The following is an 18,380-nucleotide window of genomic DNA, read 5'->3' on the forward strand; positions in this document are numbered from 1 at the left end:
TGCCTGACACCCAGTTCCAAAGTCGCTTCCACATTTTCAGGTATCCTTATAAGCAGCACCCCACTCCCTCAGTACCAATTTACTCTATCAGTCCATTCTCTACTGCTATAAAGAACTGCCCGAGACTGGGTAATTTATAAAGGAAACAGGTTTAAGTGGCTCACGGTTCTGCATGGCTGAGGAGGCCTCACGAAACTTATAATTATGGCAGGAGGGGAAGCAAACACGTCCCTCTTCACATGGCGGCAGGAGAGAGAAGTGCCGAGCAAAGGGGGAAAAGCCCCTTATAAAAGCATCAGACCTTGTGAGAACTCGCTATCACAAGAACAGCAGCATGGGGGTAGCCACCCCCATGATTCAATTACCTCCCACCAGGTCCCTCCCATGACACGTGGGGATTATGGGAGCTACAATTTGAGATGAAATTTGGGTGGGGACACAGCCAAACCATATCAGACAGGTTGTGGTGCTGACTGCATGTTGACTACTACACTGAAACATGTCCCTAGGTCTCCAAGCCAAAATCCAGAACCCATTATCTGATTAAGATGTGTCAATGATTTACATTATTTGAGCACTCTTGGCATGTTGGAGTTAATTTTAAATTTATTTTCAGGTTAGTTTTATTCAACCTTTGGAATTTATTTGGTATACACACACACACACGTGCACACACACACTTATCTTTAAATATGTATTTTCTAAGTCTCATTCATCTCCCTTATGTTAAACTTCATTAGCCCTGGCTTGGCTTGTGACTATTGATTATATTATTATTTGAAAGAAAATATTTGAAATATTTGCAACTTTCCTGAGATTTTACTTTTAAAAAAAAAAATAGGTATACTATTATGTGACTAGCATCCAATTAGCTGTACCTCAGATCTTGTTAGATGGGAGTAAAAAATACCTGTATCTGCTATAATGAGGCTAGGATGATTAAACAGTAAAAACAAACAAACAAAAAACAGAAATGCAAAAAATTGATGTAATATTGACATTGCAAAGTAGTGAATAAATGTTTATTCTGTTGGTATTTTTCAAAATAATCCTTTCTCTTTGTAAATTGGTTTGTTAACTTTTTCTCTGATTAGGAGACAGAGAGGGTAAACAGTTTGTTTAAACATATGGGGTATCCAGACCAACTGTAATTTGTGTTTTCATATTTGGACATTTGGCAGTACATTTCCTTCTGAATTTAATAGGCATTACTGAATCATTTTTCAATCCTGAGTATGGAAGTAGATTATGTTCCAAAAGTTTGTGTTTAAAATTAGCCTGAAAATAGCTGAAATGAAAAAAGATGAAAAATACCAAGTGTCGATGAGGATGTGGAAAAACTGGAACTCTCATACCTTGCTGGTGGGAGTAAATTGGTACAAGCAATTTTGGAAAACTCCTTGGTAGTATCTTCTAAAATGAGCATATATATACCTTAGATGTGAGAGCCTTCATTCCTAGGTATATATGCCCCCCAAATGCCTACATAAACCCTAAATAAATACCTAAAGAAGTGTATTAGTACAGTGATTGTGAAAGGAAAATAAAATTCACTATGCAAAGGAAAAAAATAAGCTGAAAGCTGGTTCATGCAAGAAGCTGCCTTTCATTTTGCTTCTAAGCAGATAGGTACAGTAAAAGGTTAAATATCTCCACAGGAAGCTACTCTATGTTTACCTTATCTTAGCCTCTCCTGGGAGATGAATACATGACTAACTATTTTCCTGTCTCCTGCTTTTCTCTCGTGACATGTGGATAATCATACCCTCCCTCCTCCAGCCCACTTTTCCTCCAGCCCTTTCTCCTCCAGCCCACTTTTCCCCTTTAACAACATTATCTTTGGAGAAAGGCACAGACGGCATAATGTTTCTGTGATTCTGTTTATTTCTTCCAGTCATGTCCTTCACGTTGGCAAAAGAAAATTCTAAATTGATGGAGACCTGTCTCAGATACTTTTTGGTTTACATCATCAAAAGTACTGTTCTTGAGAGCAAGGTTTTCCATAGTAAGATTCATAAAGAGAGTTTCTTTCCCCTTTTCCAGCGTCAGGGTTAATTTTAGGCCAGTTGTTTTGGCCCTCTCTTACCTTTGTGGGTCCTTTTCCCTAGAACCCTGTGTTGCCTCATAGCACGGGCTTGTGCATCTACCCAGGGCCACCTTTCTTTACAAAACTCCAACATTATCTGCCACACCACTGTCCCCAAATCAAGCCCCATTTCTTCCAGGACAGCCAGGTGTGGGGCGGAGCATGGGGAGGGCAGGGGAGGCAAATGGATTGAACAGAATCATATGTAGATGTGAATAACTTAACCCCCTAGACCCTCCCTGAGCAATTTACATTTGTGAAAAGGGATGTTTACCAACCCAGTTGAATTATTATTTGGTGGAAATTGCAAGCAATGGCAACAGGAAGATAGTGTCAGTCTAATAACAGAGAGATACTCTCTGAAAGAAAAGATGTTTATTTGGGACTGAGCATTGCAATGGAAATACTTATGCCAAAATAAACTATAGTAAACTATGTGCATATTCAGGGAGGTAAAGGAAGACAAAGGTTTTTAAAGGAAAAAAAATGAGGAGGATTATATAATTGTTTTGAAATAATTATTCTTGACTACAAAGATTAATAATAAGGGTGATGCCAGTTCAAGGTTTAATGGGAAGATGTCGTTGTAGAAGCATTTTGTATGTGTGTGTGTGTGTGTGTGTGTGTGTGTGTGTGTAAGGTTGTGATGGTCTTTGTGCAAGGTTGCGTTTCCGTAGTGTTTTTTGTTATCTGCATGGCCTTCCCAGCTCTATTTGTCAGGGTTTCCTACCATTAGTGATTCCATTTTGATTCTAACAGATTTCACAATGGTCATTTGAAATAAATGAAGCACCAGTTGACATATTGGAGAAATAAACGTAATCATTTTCCCAGATTAAGACATATTTATGTAATCTGAGGCTAACTAGAAGGAGTGCAGTAGTCAATTTTTGATGTGTAACAAACACCCTCAAAGGCTCCGTGGCATACAAGAACAAATATATCTTTTTATGCTCATGGGTTTACAGGTCAGCCAAGACTTGGCTGATCTAGACTGGGGTAAGCTGGACTCCAAGCTTCAGTCAGGTTCAGATTTGTTTCACGCATCTTCATTCTAGGGCTAAGGCTGAAGTCGTAGCAGCTACCTGGGGCACACACTTCTCATGCTGAGAAACACAAGAGGACAAGCCGATGTATGCATGCACATTTAAAGCACTTACTTACAATTACCAACAGCCCATTGGCCAAGCCAATGCACATGGCTGAGCCCCAAGTCAAGGGGCAGGAAAGTATTCTCGCCTACCATGAAGTTTTGGCCGGGGTGGAAAAGCATAATTTTAATACAGCAAGTCATGATCCCATCTATCAGAAGAGGTAGTAACAAATTTGAGACAACAGTGTTGATGGCAAATGGCTTCCTGTGTTGGTTGGCTAGTTGGTTGGCTTTTTCCCTGAAGTCAGGCAGAATTCATATTACAACTTGCATAAATAATTTGAGAAATAATAAACATGTAAAATTACTCTCAATCATAAACTTATTTTTATTCCTTTGAGGAAGGGAAAAGTACTTATTAAAAATGTCCCTTTCTTTTTCCTCGTTCAGCCGCGATGCTGATTCATATCCTACTGCCCATGGTTTTCTGCGTCTTGCTCATCATGGTCATGTGCTACTTGAAAAGTCAGTGGTAAGTGTGTGAGGAAGGTTTTATCGATGAAGAGAGTAAGAGAAAAGTCTGGAAAGAGATTTAGTAAGATAGAAATGACATTGAATAATATGAAACAACGTATAGAAAAGGAAAAGAACAAAGGAGGCTGGGGTGAGGGTATGTAATTTATTTCACAATTTTGTTTTCCAGGTGACTATATGAGGAAACTAATCACCATTTAAAATAGACCACAAAATTTTTTCAACAGCAATAGCTAATATTTGTGTCTCACTGTATGTCTGGCAATGTTCTAAGTGCTTTATCAATTAATTCATTTAATCCTCATGAGGACACTATAAGTACCATAATTATCTCCATTTAGCCAATAAGAAATTAAAGCATGGAAGAATTAAGTAACTTGCTTAATAAGTTACAACGCAAGGATTAGAAGCCGGGAATCTGACTCCAGAGTTCTTGCTCTTAACTAGTCCACTTTACTGTGAAATTAAGTCTCATTTTCACTTTTTTTTTCTAGGATCAAGGAGACCTGTTATCCTGACATCCCTGACCCTTACAAGAGCAGCATCCTGTCATTAATAAAATTCAAGGTAAATGTTGGCAAATTGTATGTGTACCATATACCTATTAAGGACTAACCCAGAGTGGGGGCTGTAAGAATCCTACTTTCCTAGAGCTCCTCAGGAAAATATAGCACAGTAAAAGCCATCTTTGCACCCACAGCCATGAAACAGGTGATTGGAGCTGTGATTTCTTCTGTCAGGGGAAATCTTTTGGTTTTCAACATCACCTCCAGGTTACTTGTGACCAGGAAGAAACATGAACAACGTTGAAGCTCTAAGTGTATTTCACGTGCTTAATATACTTTGATGCATGCATGCACGCACACAAATGTCTATATTTACATATTTTTGTTTCCTTTCTAGGAGAACCCTCACCTAACAATAATGAATGTCAGTGACTGTATCCCAGATGCTATTGAAGTTGTAAGCAAGCCAGAAGGGACAAAGATACAGTTCCTAGGCACTAGGAAGTCACTCACAGAAACTGAGTTGACTAAGCCCAACTACCTTTATCTCCTTCCAACAGAAAAGAATCACTCTGGCCCTGGCCCCTGCATCTGTTTTGAGAACTTGACCTATAACCGGGCAGCTTCTGACTCTGGCTCTTGTGGCCATGTTCCAGTACCCCCAAAAGCCCCAAGTATGCTGGGACTAATGACCTCACCTGAAAATGTACTAAAGGCACTAGAAAAAAACTACATGAACTCCCTGGGAGAAATCCCAGCTGGAGAAACAAGTTTGAATTATGTGTCCCAGTTGGCTTCACCCATGTTTGGAGACAAGGACAGTCTCCCAACAAACCCAGTAGAACCACCACACTGTTCAGAGTATAAAATGCAAATGGCAGTCCCCCTGCGTCTTGCCTTGCCTCCCCCGACCGAGAATAGCAGCCTCTCCTCAATTACCCTTTTAGATCCAGGTGAACACTACCGCTAACCAGCATGCCGATTTCATATCTTATGCTACACAGACGTTAAGAAGAGCAGAGCTGGTACCCTCTCATCACCAGTGGCCTTGGTCCTTAATCCCAGTACGATTTGCAGGTCTGGTTTATATAAGACCACTACAGTCTGGCTAGGTTAAAGGCCAGAAGCTATGGAACTTAACACTCCCCATTGGAGCAGGCTTGCCCTAGAGATGGCAGGATCATGGGCGCATGCTTACCTTCTGCTGTTTGTTCCAGGCTCACCTTTAGAACAGGAGACTTGAGCTTGACATAAGGATATGCATTAACCACTCTACAGACTCCCACTCAGTACTGTACAGGGTGGCTGTGGTCCTAGAAGTTCAGTTTTTACTGAGGAAATATTTCCATTAACAGCAATTATTATATTGAAGGCTTTACTAAAGGCCACAGGAGACATTACTATAGCATAGATTGTCAATGTAAATTTACTGAGCGTGTTTTATAAAAAACTCACAGGTGTTTGAGGCCAAAACAGATTTTAGACTGACCTTGAAGGGATAAGAATCTATAGTTCACTGACACAGTAAAATTAACTCTGTGGGTGGGGGCGGGGGGCATAGATCTAATCTAATACGTAAAATGTGTGATGAATCAACAAGATTTCCACAATCCTTCTGTCAAGCTTACTACAGTGAAAGAATGGGATTGGCAAGTAACTTCTGACTTACTGTCAGTTGTACTTCTGCTCCATAGACATCAGTATTCTACCATCATTTTTGATGACTACCTCAAAACATAAAAAGGAAAGTATATCACATAATTCCCTTCACAGTTTTTGGTTCCTCTTTTCTTTCAAGAACTATATATAAATGACCTGTTTTCACTTAGCATCCTTTGGACTCTGCAGTAGGTTGTTTGGGTCAAGATAACTCTCAGTCACATTTATATTCATATTATGCTAAAATAGTAAAATGAAACCTCATTGTTGGACATAATTTAGATATAACTAAAAAGTTCTATGGAGTGGGAAATTCCGTGTTGGCTCTGGAGCAACTTTGTCTCCTCTGAACCAATATATTCCAAACCAATATATGCAAAGCACCTGGTACGCAACTGGTATTTTAGTACATGTTGGTCCTTTTGGTGCAATCTCAGCTCACTGCAGCTTCTGCCTCCTAGATTCAAACAGTTCTCCTGCCCCAGCCTCTGGAGCACCTAGTAGGACTCCAGGTGCATGCTACCACACCTGACTAGTTTTTATATTTTTAGTAGAGATTGGGTTTTACCATATTGGCCAGGCTGGTCTCAAACTCCTGACCTCAGGTGATCCACCTGCCTCGGCTTCCCCAAGGGCTGGGATTACAGGTGTGAGCCACCATGCCCAGCCTATTTGTCACATTTATTTTACTTTTATTTTTTGAGACGAAATTTCACTCTTGTTGCCCAGGCTGGAGTGCAATGGTGCAGCCTTGGCTCACTGCAACCTCCGCCTCCCAGGGTCAAGCAATTCTGCTGCCTCAGCCTCCTGAGTAGCTGGGATTACAGGCATGCACCACCACACCCAGCTAGTTTTGTATCTTTACTAGAGATGGGGTTTCACCATGTTGGTCAGGCTGGTTTCGAACTCCTGACCTCAGGTGATCTGCCTGCCTTGGCCTCCCAAAGTGCTGGGATTACAGGCGTGAGCCACTGCACCTAGCCGTCACATTTCTAAACAAGCATGAAAGGGGTTCCTTTTTGTCTTGCCTGCCGTCAGCATGGTGGAAATGGCTCTGCCTATGCTCATGCCTCTGGTGCCCAATGCCTTGCGCTGTGCCATTCAACACTATGAAGACAAACAAGTAGCCACACCTCAAAATAATGTGGCTGTCAACTGGCCTAAATAAACCTACACAAACCAGTAATTGCCTTTTGCTGGAAACATTGATTATGTGCTCCTCACGTAGTAGAAAGCGGTATCCTGATTAGTCTAACAGTTGTGTTAGACTTTAGGGCCAGTATTGTCAGCATTTATTTATTTATGTACCTTTGTTATGATGGGATTATATTTTTCATTTGAAACTTGTTCACAAAAATGTCAATGACATTGATGACTGATTTGTACATATTTTTCATATAGTTTTGTTTAAAAAATAATTCACACAAAACCTTGAAGTCATTTTTGCTATTGAAATAAACCTTAATTAAAATATTTCATCATCACATTGTGTTTTATCTCCCTCAATGAAATGAAAATCTAGTAATTACTCAGTTTAGATGATACATCACCTCATGAACTTACTAAATAAAAATGTAAATTCCTGGGTATGACTACAAACCTCTTAATCAGAATCTTTGGAGCATGGACCTGGAATCTATTTTTTAATCAGTTCCCAGGCATTCATCTACACACTAAAAACTTTGAGAATCACTCGCCTAAATCAAATGAAGTCTTTCTGAAATATAACAACATGCCAATAGGAAATGCTGGGCTCTGTAACATTTGTCTTCATAGTATCACTATGACCTGTAGTCTTGGCTGTAAACATTTCATCTCCAATGGTCATAACCAAATAAATTCATGTTCAAAACCTTAGTTTTCAATACTACTATATGCCATCTTAACATGGCTTTAGGAAGTGCTATTCAGAGACTTTGAAATACATATTCATGTGTCAGAAAAATGGAGAATTTCAAATATACACAAAAGTAGAATAGTTTAATAAACCACTGTGTATCATCACTAGCCCCAATGGTCACTACCCATGACTGTTTTAGCTCCATCCACACCCCTGTTCGCTTTCTCCTCACATTGTTTTGAAGCAAATCATAATATCGTGATTTCATGTAAATATCTGAGTTCTCTAAATAAGCTCTACTTTTTCTAATAGTCATAGTATTGTTAAAATTGCACCTAAAATCACAGTAATAATTCCTTAAAAATATCAGGATATTTGGGTGGTGGGTGGGACTGGCATAAATGGCCTTTACATCTTGCATCAGCCTGTGCACGGTCCTCACCTGTGTGTGGGGGACCTCGACAATTCAAGATGGGAGTTGGGACCTCTTCACACAACAGTACGACTGCTGAAATGCTTCCTACATTCAAACAAACACCTAACCCATACTAATTAGGGTCAACCTTGTTACCTACTAGAATGCGTATTGATTAAGAACGTCAAGACTTAATATCTTATTAACACTTCCAAGAGTTCTGTTGAAAGATAAGCTTTCATCTCAAATAATTTACAAAGCATGTTACAGCACTCTGCATAAAGTAGAACTTTTAAAACTGGGAGAAACAGTAGAAGACAGAACTTTCAGTTAAAATGTTTACAACACAATAGATATATTCAATTTGAAAGCATAGTTGTTTTATTCCTCTAAGCATTAAGGAAAGTTTTAGTATATTTTAGTTTTTCTTAAAATCAATACCGAAGTAGTACTGTATTTTTGAGTATTTTATATGCTAAAGTTTTAAAAATGAAACAATATTTTCCAAGTTCAGCTACATTAGGACTTTTATAAAAGATCAGCAGCATGATGAATTTGTTAAGTATGCTTTCTATTTTGGAGCCAACTACCTTTTTTTTTTTGAGACGGACTCTCGCTCTGTCACCCAGGCTGGAGTGCAGTGGCGTGATCTTGGCTCACTGCAAGCTCCGCCTCCCAGGTTCACGCCATTCTCCTGCCTCGGCCTACCAAGTAGCTGGGACTACAGGCACCCGCCACCACACCCGGCTGATTTTTTTTTTGTATTTTTAGTAGAGACGGGGTTTCACTGTGTTAGCCAGGATGGTCTTGATCTCCTGACCTCATGATCCTCCTGCCTTGGCCTCCCAAAGTGCTGGGATTACAGGTGTGAGCCACCGTGCCCGGCCAAGAGGCCAACTATATTTTCAATGACATATACAGTGGAAGACATTGGGAAAAATGCTATACAGAAATTTGCCAAACTATCCAAAACAAAGTGTTTCTTGAAGTGAGACATACATTTTACCATATTTTATTAACAGACCCTAACTTTGACACTCAACTTTATCCTCCAGAATTGGTAATTTCTGTGGTATTCTCTTTTGCCAGTAGGTAGCTGTAGGTAAGCTTATCCAATCAGGGCAGTTTATGCGTGAGAAATCAAATACCTTCCACAGAGAAGTCACCACTGTCATATCATCATCACTCATATTGCACATTATTTCCTCAAAAAATTCAGAGCTGTTCTATCTAAAGACTGACCCATTTTCCAAATCCCTTTAGATATTTAAAAAACTACACAAATGTTTAATTATGAAGTGTTTAAGAAGAGTATTACTTTAAAATATTTGTAACAGCCACTCTACATGTCTGTGGTACCTAAAAGTCACTTTTGCTTGGAGTCACGTGTGTCAGCATCAGCATTACAGGACTCAAATCAAGGCCATATGACCACTGATTATTTTCAGATTTCAAATAAAGCAATGACAACGTTTAAGAATTTTAAGTACATTTTATTAACAATGTATCCCTTTGATAAGATTATGCTTCAGGAGGCTTTTAATGCCCTTGACATAAACTATACACATTATACAAAAACAAGAAAATCACAACAAAAAAAATCAAGGTGAGCAAAACCATTTGGGGACAAATCTTATTTAAATTATACACAACTCAATGAAATATTCTTACAGAAAAAATATAAATACTTTTTCTTTCTATGTTACAGTTATACAATATAAATCAGATTTCAATGTCTGTTCAGTGACCTACAAACACCAGAACCTCCAAATATGTAGCAGCGTATTACTAAATAAAAAAAGAAGAAACTCATGTGGTTAGAGAGCATTAAGTCTGAGATTTTTTTCACAATTCCTTACCACTTTTCAAAACTAATTTACACCATTTGTTTTACAATGCAGCTTTAGGGTTTCTGACAGGCATTTTTGTAACAATTACCTATAAAATTTTTTTCACTCCCCCTCTCTGCCCCAAGACTTTGCATTTTGTGCTAAATCAACCAAGTAGCAAAATTGAAAGGTATGCTTTTTTTGGCATAAATTATATTTTTGAAATTAAATATTCTATAAAGAAAGTAAAACAAAATGTGCAATTTATGCATGCTGTGGTGTAGCTATCCGATACTTACATTACAAAAATACTCCAAACAGGAAAAAAGTCCACATTCTGTGAGTCATATAAACCTACTAGGAATGAAAAATACCCTGGAACTTGGAACTAAAAGAAAAGAATGCTCCTAGAAAGATTCTCACAGATTTCAGTGTTCTTTTATAAGCACTGCTATTAATTTCACTGGTATGCTTTTAAATGAGATTCTCACTGTAATGACACTCTTGAGATTAAGATAGTAACAGTGTATTTTGTTAATGCAGAGATAATGGAGACTTTTCCTAACTTACATTTTGGAAAATCTGAAATGTTGGTTCATTCCAAATAGCTCCTCTAACAAAAGTCTCTCAATTTTACCTTTTCTTTTTTCCCCATGTTTTAATGGATTGTGAATCTGAGACAAAAGTGGAAGCATAAGACTAAAGGGGAAAAAACCTTACTTCCAAAGAACATTTCCCAAAGTAGTTTACAAAGTTCATCTCACACAAAATTAGCACCTCACTCTTACCATGCAAAAATAACTGCAGTTATAATTTGAATGACAGACAATTTGGTTTTTATTGCTTAATGATCTGTGCTTTAATGTGGGGATAAAAGGCATCCTCTGAATGGAATGAAATAACATTTTATATAAATAGCAGTAGGAAAATCTACATAAGCATTGATATCCCTCTGTTGAACACTTTGCCGTTGTGATATGCCCTGAAAAACTCAGCTTTAATTATCTCGAGTTCTAGATAAAAGAGCTGAAACCCATTAAAGTTGTCACTTCAAAAGGACTTGTACACATTATTATGTTATAATAATGTATATACTTCCAAAGAGCCTCGTTTAATGTCACTGTCATATAGAATGTCCTCATTCTACTAATCGTTATTAGAAAAATTTTAATTAGGGAGAACAGACTGTTTCCCCCTTCCAATCTACCTAAGAATAAACAGGAAATAAAAGTATAAGAAATTTTAGAGCATATTTAATTATGAATACTAAATTTCTAATTTCCTTATTTATCAGTATTTACTTAGTATGTGAGGCTGAAATCTGTTCTTGAAAAACAGTTCAATTAGAAATAACAATTCACTTTACGATTAGAAATTCACAGTTTACAACCAGCACAACTGCCCAGATTCCTCCCAATTATTCAATAATTACCAATAGTACAAATTTATATGGACTAAGATTAATCCTAAAATCTTTAAAAACTACAGTATTGACATTATTTTGGTATTCTATAGTCTGTAATATCTATTATTTATAGATGATTTTCTCAATTATTTCTATTACTGCTGATATCATTCCTAACCTCTTCTGCTATAATTTAATATTTTTAAACACCTAAGTTAATCACTTGGCACTGCATGTATTTTTCACCATAAAGTCTACTTTTTACAAACAAGTACTCAAAGAAAATGTATTAGACCTGTCAGTGAAATCATGGAGAAACCAAATAGCACTATAAATTTAAGCATAGACTTTTTTTTTTTTTTTTTTAGTATACTGATAACCACAAAGCTCTGAGTATCTCCCCAAAGTAAGTGATATAGGCAGATATGATAAGGTATACATACATATTTTTCAAAGTAACAGTAAAAAAAAAAAAACACACAAAACATTCAGGCCAATACTAACTAAGCCTTATTTCAGGATAGATGACCAAGGTGGGGGTACAGGGATAGTGATGGTGGGGGAGGGGGTGTGTGTTTGTGTGTGTGCAAGACAAAAAAAAAATTACTGTTAACTTTTGAGGGATTAAACCACAGATTTTATACTCTATATTAACTGAGGTAGTGTTTAAAATGAATGTCGAAAATATGTTAATCCCATTATGAATAAGATTACTACATTACTTCCTTTGGAGGTTTTAACCACTATTTGGTCTAGTAACTCTGACATTTGGTTCTCTGGAAAGGCAGTTTAGTTATCCAAGACCAAAGACCACGATGACAGGCAACGTTCTTAGAAGTACTGTTGACATTTAAATAAACACTTGGGTTCAGTGATAAAGTATAAAAAAATTATTTATCTTCAATTGGATTTTATGAGAGAAAATCTGAAGAACCACTTTTCAACATAAGCAGCAGCTTACAGCCCTTATCTGCTTTGTTATAATGTAAGTTGCTACACAGTGCACATAAGAACAATTCACTGAAGTGCAGTCAACGAGGTGTTATGAAGTGAGATGAAATGCTTCATCCCAACTGGAACTTTCAGTGCCAGTAAATAAATTTTTTAAAAAAGTATCTCTGTGAGTTATGTTTTCTAGTTCACAGGGTTCTTTACAGAGATCTCAAAGAACAAGCCCATTACAAAAAGGATCTGCATCATGGGAAAATATTAATGTTGCTATGACTGTGTCATAACTGATGTGTAATTGTAATAAAAATGTTATACACAAATGAATTAAAAAAGAATCCTAATCAGTCCAGCTGGATTTTCTATTTCTATTTATATATAGATCTCAAAAAAGATAATCCTTTCATTTACAAGCATTCGAATGATGGCCATGCTATTTTTATATACAAATTTGCATATATGTTTAATTCCTGTAAAAAGTTCCAAATACCTTTAGACATATACAAATTAAACCAACAAAAACCTTGCCCTCATCAACTTAACTTCACAAATGGACAAAGGCAATTAATATACGCATAAACCCACCTACCACTGCATTTAGTTTGTGCAAAACAAAAACACTGATATAAAAATTAAGTTACTGCTGCTTTAAAATTTGGTACTTAAGGCTTTTCACTACAATTTTTCTTAATAACAAGCTTTATTAATGATTTTTTTAAGGAAATATGGCTCTTCTTTCCCCATGGAATGTGTAAATTGCAAGCAAACTTATCTTTTCCTCAGGAGATCCAAAGTATTACTTAATGCTTTCCTATCCTTTAGGTCTAAACTAACAGTGCTTGTTCAAGTTCCTGTTTAAAGCGATGAGATGGAAAGTTGATGAAAGTGGAAGTCCATTGCAAATATATGCATTCTATAAATGGGAAGTATTTTTAATTAAAATAAAAAATGATTTTTAAATTTTATTCAAGAACTGTAGTGAAAAACCTTAATTGGTTCATATATCCTGTAATAACACATTGCAACAAAATGAAGACTTGAAAAACAAGAATCTTTATGCAAGTCTAGTAACATAAAAATAACTTATAAGTCCCGGGTTGTTGAGGCTCTTCTTTTGCTTTGAGGTTATAAACCTCTGAAGTAGTGTTACAAACATCAAGAAAAACGTGAAAGGGCCAAAGTTCCCTCTCTAATACCAGCAGTTATAGCACACCCCATTGTGGTAACAGGATGTAGCCTTACAGACACTGATTCCTGCTTTCCACAAATTAGTTAACAAACAAGGCATCTGTATATTTACCCTAAAAATAATTCAGATAACTTGTGAAGGGTGCTTCTGCATATCCCATTATTGTTCCACTGTCATTATGCTTTTAAAATGAAAAAAAATAGAAAACCTATGTAGGTATTCAGTGCTTGGCTCTTGCATACAATGGTAACTAAAACTCTTAAAACTGTGGTAATGAATCATGAACCCCTCAAAAGGCTCAACAAAGGAGAGAAGGAAGTTGTTTTGGTTAGGAAAGTCAGCAGTTCCAACTGTTCATGTACCAGTAACTGCGGAACAGTGTACAGAAGATACTCCTGTCCTTGCTGCCTAGTCAGTCGTATTTTCTGAGGCTTTTAGGAAATCCACAAATATGAATATATATACTATATATCTATATCCATCATAAATATGAGGTCAGGATTCAGCAGATGTATCAACTATAGGTTGCTTTGGTGGTGTTGCTAACACAGCCTCTGCTTCTTCATGCATCTAGGGAAAAAATGGTGTATCATTAATGACTTTTATAAAAATAGATGATATAACATATTTATATAAATGTCTAATTTTTTTTTTTTGAGATAGGGTCTTGCTCAGTCTTCCCAGGATGCAGCGTAATGTTGCCATCTTTGTTCATTGCAACCTCTGACTCCTGGGTTCATATGATCCTCCCACCTCAGCCTCCCAAGTAGCTGGGAATACAGGCACATGCCACCAACCTCGGCTAATTAAAAAAAAAAAAATTTGTAGTGACACGGTCTCACTATGTTGCCCAGGCTGGTCTTGAATTCCTGGGTTCAAGCAATTCTCCCACGTTGACCCCACAAAGTGCTGGGATTGTAGGCATGAGTCACCACACCCAGCTATAATCTGTATTTTAATTCAATTCAAACACAGAATTATTCTTGGAAGATAAATTTGAGAAGTACTAATCATACTTACTTGTAGAAACTGTACATCTTGAAATAATTCTTGTATGAACCTCCGACACGGAAGTCTGAATGTGCAGTGTGACAGCAAATGGGAAACCTCAGAGTAAAGGCATATGTCATCAAATGTTTGAGGATACTTCTCCTTAATTCTAAAATAAAAGATTATGGTGTGATGAAAACTGTAATCAAGATGTGTCTATTTTTCCTCCAAGGTATCACTTACTTTAAAAATAGATTTCCCTACAGATATGGATTAGATGGAATACTAGGGGTGATGACTTGAGAATATAAAATATTAAATATTCCTGTCACACACTTAGACATTCTGAGTTTGGGTTTTTTTTTTTAAAAAAATGATTATCAAAACCTGAATACTTCTTGTAAAATTGAAGCATTCTTTTTCATTGGCATGAGAAATTGCAAAATATATTTATCAGCCTAGGATGATTAAAATATGTTCAAAATTAAGTTTTAAAATAGAAATACATCTTTAAAGTTAAGTTATTAACATCCCTGACTGGGCTATTTCTTTGGATACTTCAAATAGCAGCTTTTAGCTAGGAGAGCACCTCGGAATCAGCTGTGAGTTGGGTGGGTGACCAGTTAAGGGCCCGCTCCCAGAGCTCCCGGCCCAGAGGTCTGCTGTGGGACCCTGATACCTATGTGGGACCCCAATACCTATATCACCCTTAAAAAAAAGCCCTACAGCTGGCCGGGCGCGGTGGCTCAAGCCTGTGATCCCAGCACTTTGGGAGGCTGAGACAGGCGATCACCTGAGGTCAGGAGTTTGAGACCAACCTGGCTAACCTGGCAAAACTCTGTTTCTACTAAAAATACAAAAATTAGCTAGGTGTGGTGGTACACACCTGTAATCCCAGCTACTCGGGAGGCTGAGGCAGGAGGATCGCTTGAACCCAGGAGGCACAGGTTGCAGTGAGCCGAGATCGCGCCACTGCACTCCAGCCTGGGTGACAGAGCAAGACTCCGTCTCAAAAAAAAAAAAAAAAAGCCCTACAGGAGACCCTGAGGTGCATTTCTTTTGAGAACCACTGCTTTAAATAATAAGAAAAAAATTAAACCAAGAAAATATGACTTGTTACACGTAAGCCCACTTTCCTCAAACTTTTTGGTCTCAGGACTTACTTTCTTAAAAATTACTGAAGACCCGAAAAAGCTTATTTTTGTGTGGGTTATGGCCACCATTAACTACTATATTAGAAATTAAAATTGAGAGAATTTCCTAACATGCATTAATTTATTTAAAAAATAAATCCATTACATGTTAACATATATTTTAATAAAAATAACTATTTTCCAAAAGTAAAAAAGTGAGAAGAGTGGCATTATTTTACATTTTTTGCAGATCTCTTCAAAAGTCTGGCTTAATAGAAGATAGCTGGATTCTCATACTTGCTTCTACATTCAATCTGTGGCCATATGTTGTTTTGGCTGAAGTATTAAAGAAAATCTAGCTTCACACAGGTATGCAATGCAGTTTAGAACTACTGATGAGTTAACTAGCCTAACTTTTGAAGTATTTCAAGTATCTTTTCTCAACTTAAAAAACAGAATAAACAAATAATACTTATGCACATAGTTTACTCACGTTAAAAGCCCAGTCTCATGACATTTAGTTGAAACTGAACTACTCAAATTAATGACTAATCTTAGAACTTCTTTGCGAAGGAGTATACGGCACATTGGTGTATCATCTGGAATTGTTTTAACACCTGAAAAGATTTCAGGGAGAAGTTAAATATTATCTATAGCACAACAAAAATGATTAAAACTCAGGAAATTTATTTTTAAACTTCACCTAAAGACCTAGAGATCAATTACACATGATCTGCCAATCATTTTGGGAGCAAAACTCTAATAAAAGCAGATAGCTAAGAGGCTCTATGTCAGTGGGTGATATAGGTGCAATATTTAACAGTGTTAAATTGCTTCACTAAAATGGACATATTATTGTTTTGAGACAACTTTAATTTACAGTATTTACGAAAAACAAAACAAAACCAACTAATAAGAACAGTTTTACTAATAACGATTGGATTTGAATCTGAAGACTCACCTAGTAACAATTCTGTGCTTTTGGTGCTGCTAGCTGAGCCTTCTTGAGACACCCCATCACTGCATCCAGAAATCCCCGAAAACTTAGAGGGAACCACTTCTAAGGGATTATGGATAGTCTGCTCACACCAATCAGAATATGGAATATCTTGAAAGTCTGAAGAAAAAAATAATTATTTCAATTAAAGCACCATAATGGCTTAACTCCTGTGCCTACATTGCATACTAAAAAGAAATAATAGAAAATAACATCTTCTCTAATTGTATGCAATATACCAAACACTTCCAAAACTTTTTTCCTCATAGAAAATGAAAATAACTATAGCACGCAAAGGGCCTGGACAGGGCTGTTCACAGTGGAAAAGACCTAGTCCAGGGATCTGTCAGACTCAGGCCCCACTGTGACCTGGAACCGTGAGAGGAGCAGCATCTCAGCATAACATAATTTGGCATATCAGTGTGCTGCAACTCACCAGGTGGGAAACTCTGAATTAGAATACCAAAAAGAAATTTGGAAAAGTAAACCAGAGAACTTTAGTCATCACTAGGTTTTTCTGAAGGTGGGACATGATCACTTACCTGAATGACTACATATTGCACTCAGTTGGTTGCTGGGCTGGAAACCCAGAATTTCAATACAGACACAATAAAGGCAGTTATCATCTGTATGTTCCTGTAGTCCAGTGTCTTCTGTACTTTCTAAAAACAGAGAGGCATCTGAATGGATTGAATTCATTATTTCCGTAAGACTCATCTGCTGTCGTAGCAAGTGAAAAGAATTTTTTACAAGACCTCCAGTTCCAGATGGAAGACCTGTGCATAAGTAAATATAAAACATAATCCAATAAAGATAATACTTTTCAAGGTACCTTAAATTATGTGAAATTTTAAAGAAAGCTAAAGCACATTTTATGACTCAAAATCTAACCGGAAAGAAAAAAAGAATAATTTGCTTTAAATTATAAAAATAAGGAAAGCCAGCAGATGTTTATTATTTTAATATCGTGTTTTAAATACAAAATGGAAAATTGAGATTATGTAATACATCATTTCAATTACTGTCAATATTTGCCTAAAGATATGTAATAATTCTAAGTACAAAGAGGCATTTGTTTAAAAAGTCATTAAGAATATAAAGCTATAAAACCTGTGGCTTATATTTACATATTGAAATATAACAGTTCAAAACAAAGACCATGTATTTTATAAGTACATTTCTCTCTCCTTAGTCTAAATAAACAGCTATTTCCTGATCTATGAGGATTAGTGTTATACATTGTTCATGTGCTACTTTTAAAAAACAGAAACAACTAATTTGGTTTTTATTTCCTTGAAAGGTTGAGTACTTCATTGAAAACACTGTTAAGTCCCTCACACATACACAAAAATGTGGTTTAATTTTAAGCTGACTTTAACAATTGTTTTGGTATAATTTTAAAGTTGATCCAAAAGTAAGTCTCCCTAAATTTTTAGTGTTATCCCACTAAAAAGAACTAAGAGTTTTCTTTTTAATATAAAGAAGCATCTCACAAGTACAATGCACACGCATTACCTCCTGCATCATGGGCAAATGCTCTTGCACTTCGATCATCATGTGGTGGTATGTTTTTTGTCTGAAAATAGGGAATATCCTTTACCTAAAAAAGATATAAACCATGATAAGTCCTGCTATAAAAATAAGCCCACTTTATGAAAATTTGCAAAATTAAACAAAATAAAATTAAAATAGAAATACCATAGCATATGAACCTATAATCAAGTTTACTGAAGGTTCAACTACCAAAACTTAACAA

General features: G+C 36.7%; 2 protein-coding genes across 14 annotated transcripts in view; one reads left to right on the forward strand and one right to left on the reverse strand.

Moving 5' to 3' along the window:
- OSMR (oncostatin M receptor) overlaps window positions 1-7,351 on the forward strand; it is a 92,884-nt gene extending 85,533 nt beyond the window's left edge. For all 4 annotated transcript variants that reach the window (XM_054555510.2, XM_024246931.3, XM_054555511.2 and 1 more), the window contains exons 16-18: window positions 3,630-3,711; window positions 4,208-4,280; window positions 4,617-7,351. In XM_054555510.2, coding sequence (XP_054411485.1) covers window positions 3,630-3,711; window positions 4,208-4,280; window positions 4,617-5,189 — 728 coding nt within the window. In that variant the 3' untranslated portion in view covers window positions 5,190-7,351. The remainder of the gene's footprint in view (window positions 1-3,629; window positions 3,712-4,207; window positions 4,281-4,616) is intronic.
- Window positions 7,352-9,605: 2,254 nt separating this feature from the next.
- RICTOR (RPTOR independent companion of MTOR complex 2) overlaps window positions 9,606-18,380 on the reverse strand; it is a 135,572-nt gene continuing 126,797 nt past the window's right edge. For 6 of the 10 annotated variants that reach the window (XM_009240664.3, XM_009240663.3, XM_054555502.1 and 3 more), the window contains 6 exons: window positions 18,140-18,224; window positions 17,167-17,400; window positions 16,589-16,744; window positions 16,121-16,244; window positions 14,525-14,663; window positions 9,606-14,074 (listed from right to left, as the gene is read on the reverse strand). In XM_009240664.3, coding sequence (XP_009238939.3) covers window positions 14,000-14,074; window positions 14,525-14,663; window positions 16,121-16,244; window positions 16,589-16,744; window positions 17,167-17,400; window positions 18,140-18,224 — 813 coding nt within the window. In that variant the 3' untranslated portion in view covers window positions 9,606-13,999. The remainder of the gene's footprint in view (window positions 14,075-14,524; window positions 14,664-16,120; window positions 16,245-16,588; window positions 16,745-17,166; window positions 17,401-18,139; window positions 18,225-18,380) is intronic. The other 4 variants (XM_054555505.1, XM_054555503.1, XM_063724089.1 and 1 more) reach the window with 3 other exon arrangements.

Source organism: Pongo abelii, chromosome 4, assembly GCF_028885655.2.
Source record: "Pongo abelii isolate AG06213 chromosome 4, NHGRI_mPonAbe1-v2.0_pri, whole genome shotgun sequence".
In the NCBI taxonomy this organism is placed as follows: Eukaryota; Metazoa; Chordata; class Mammalia; order Primates; family Hominidae; genus Pongo; species Pongo abelii.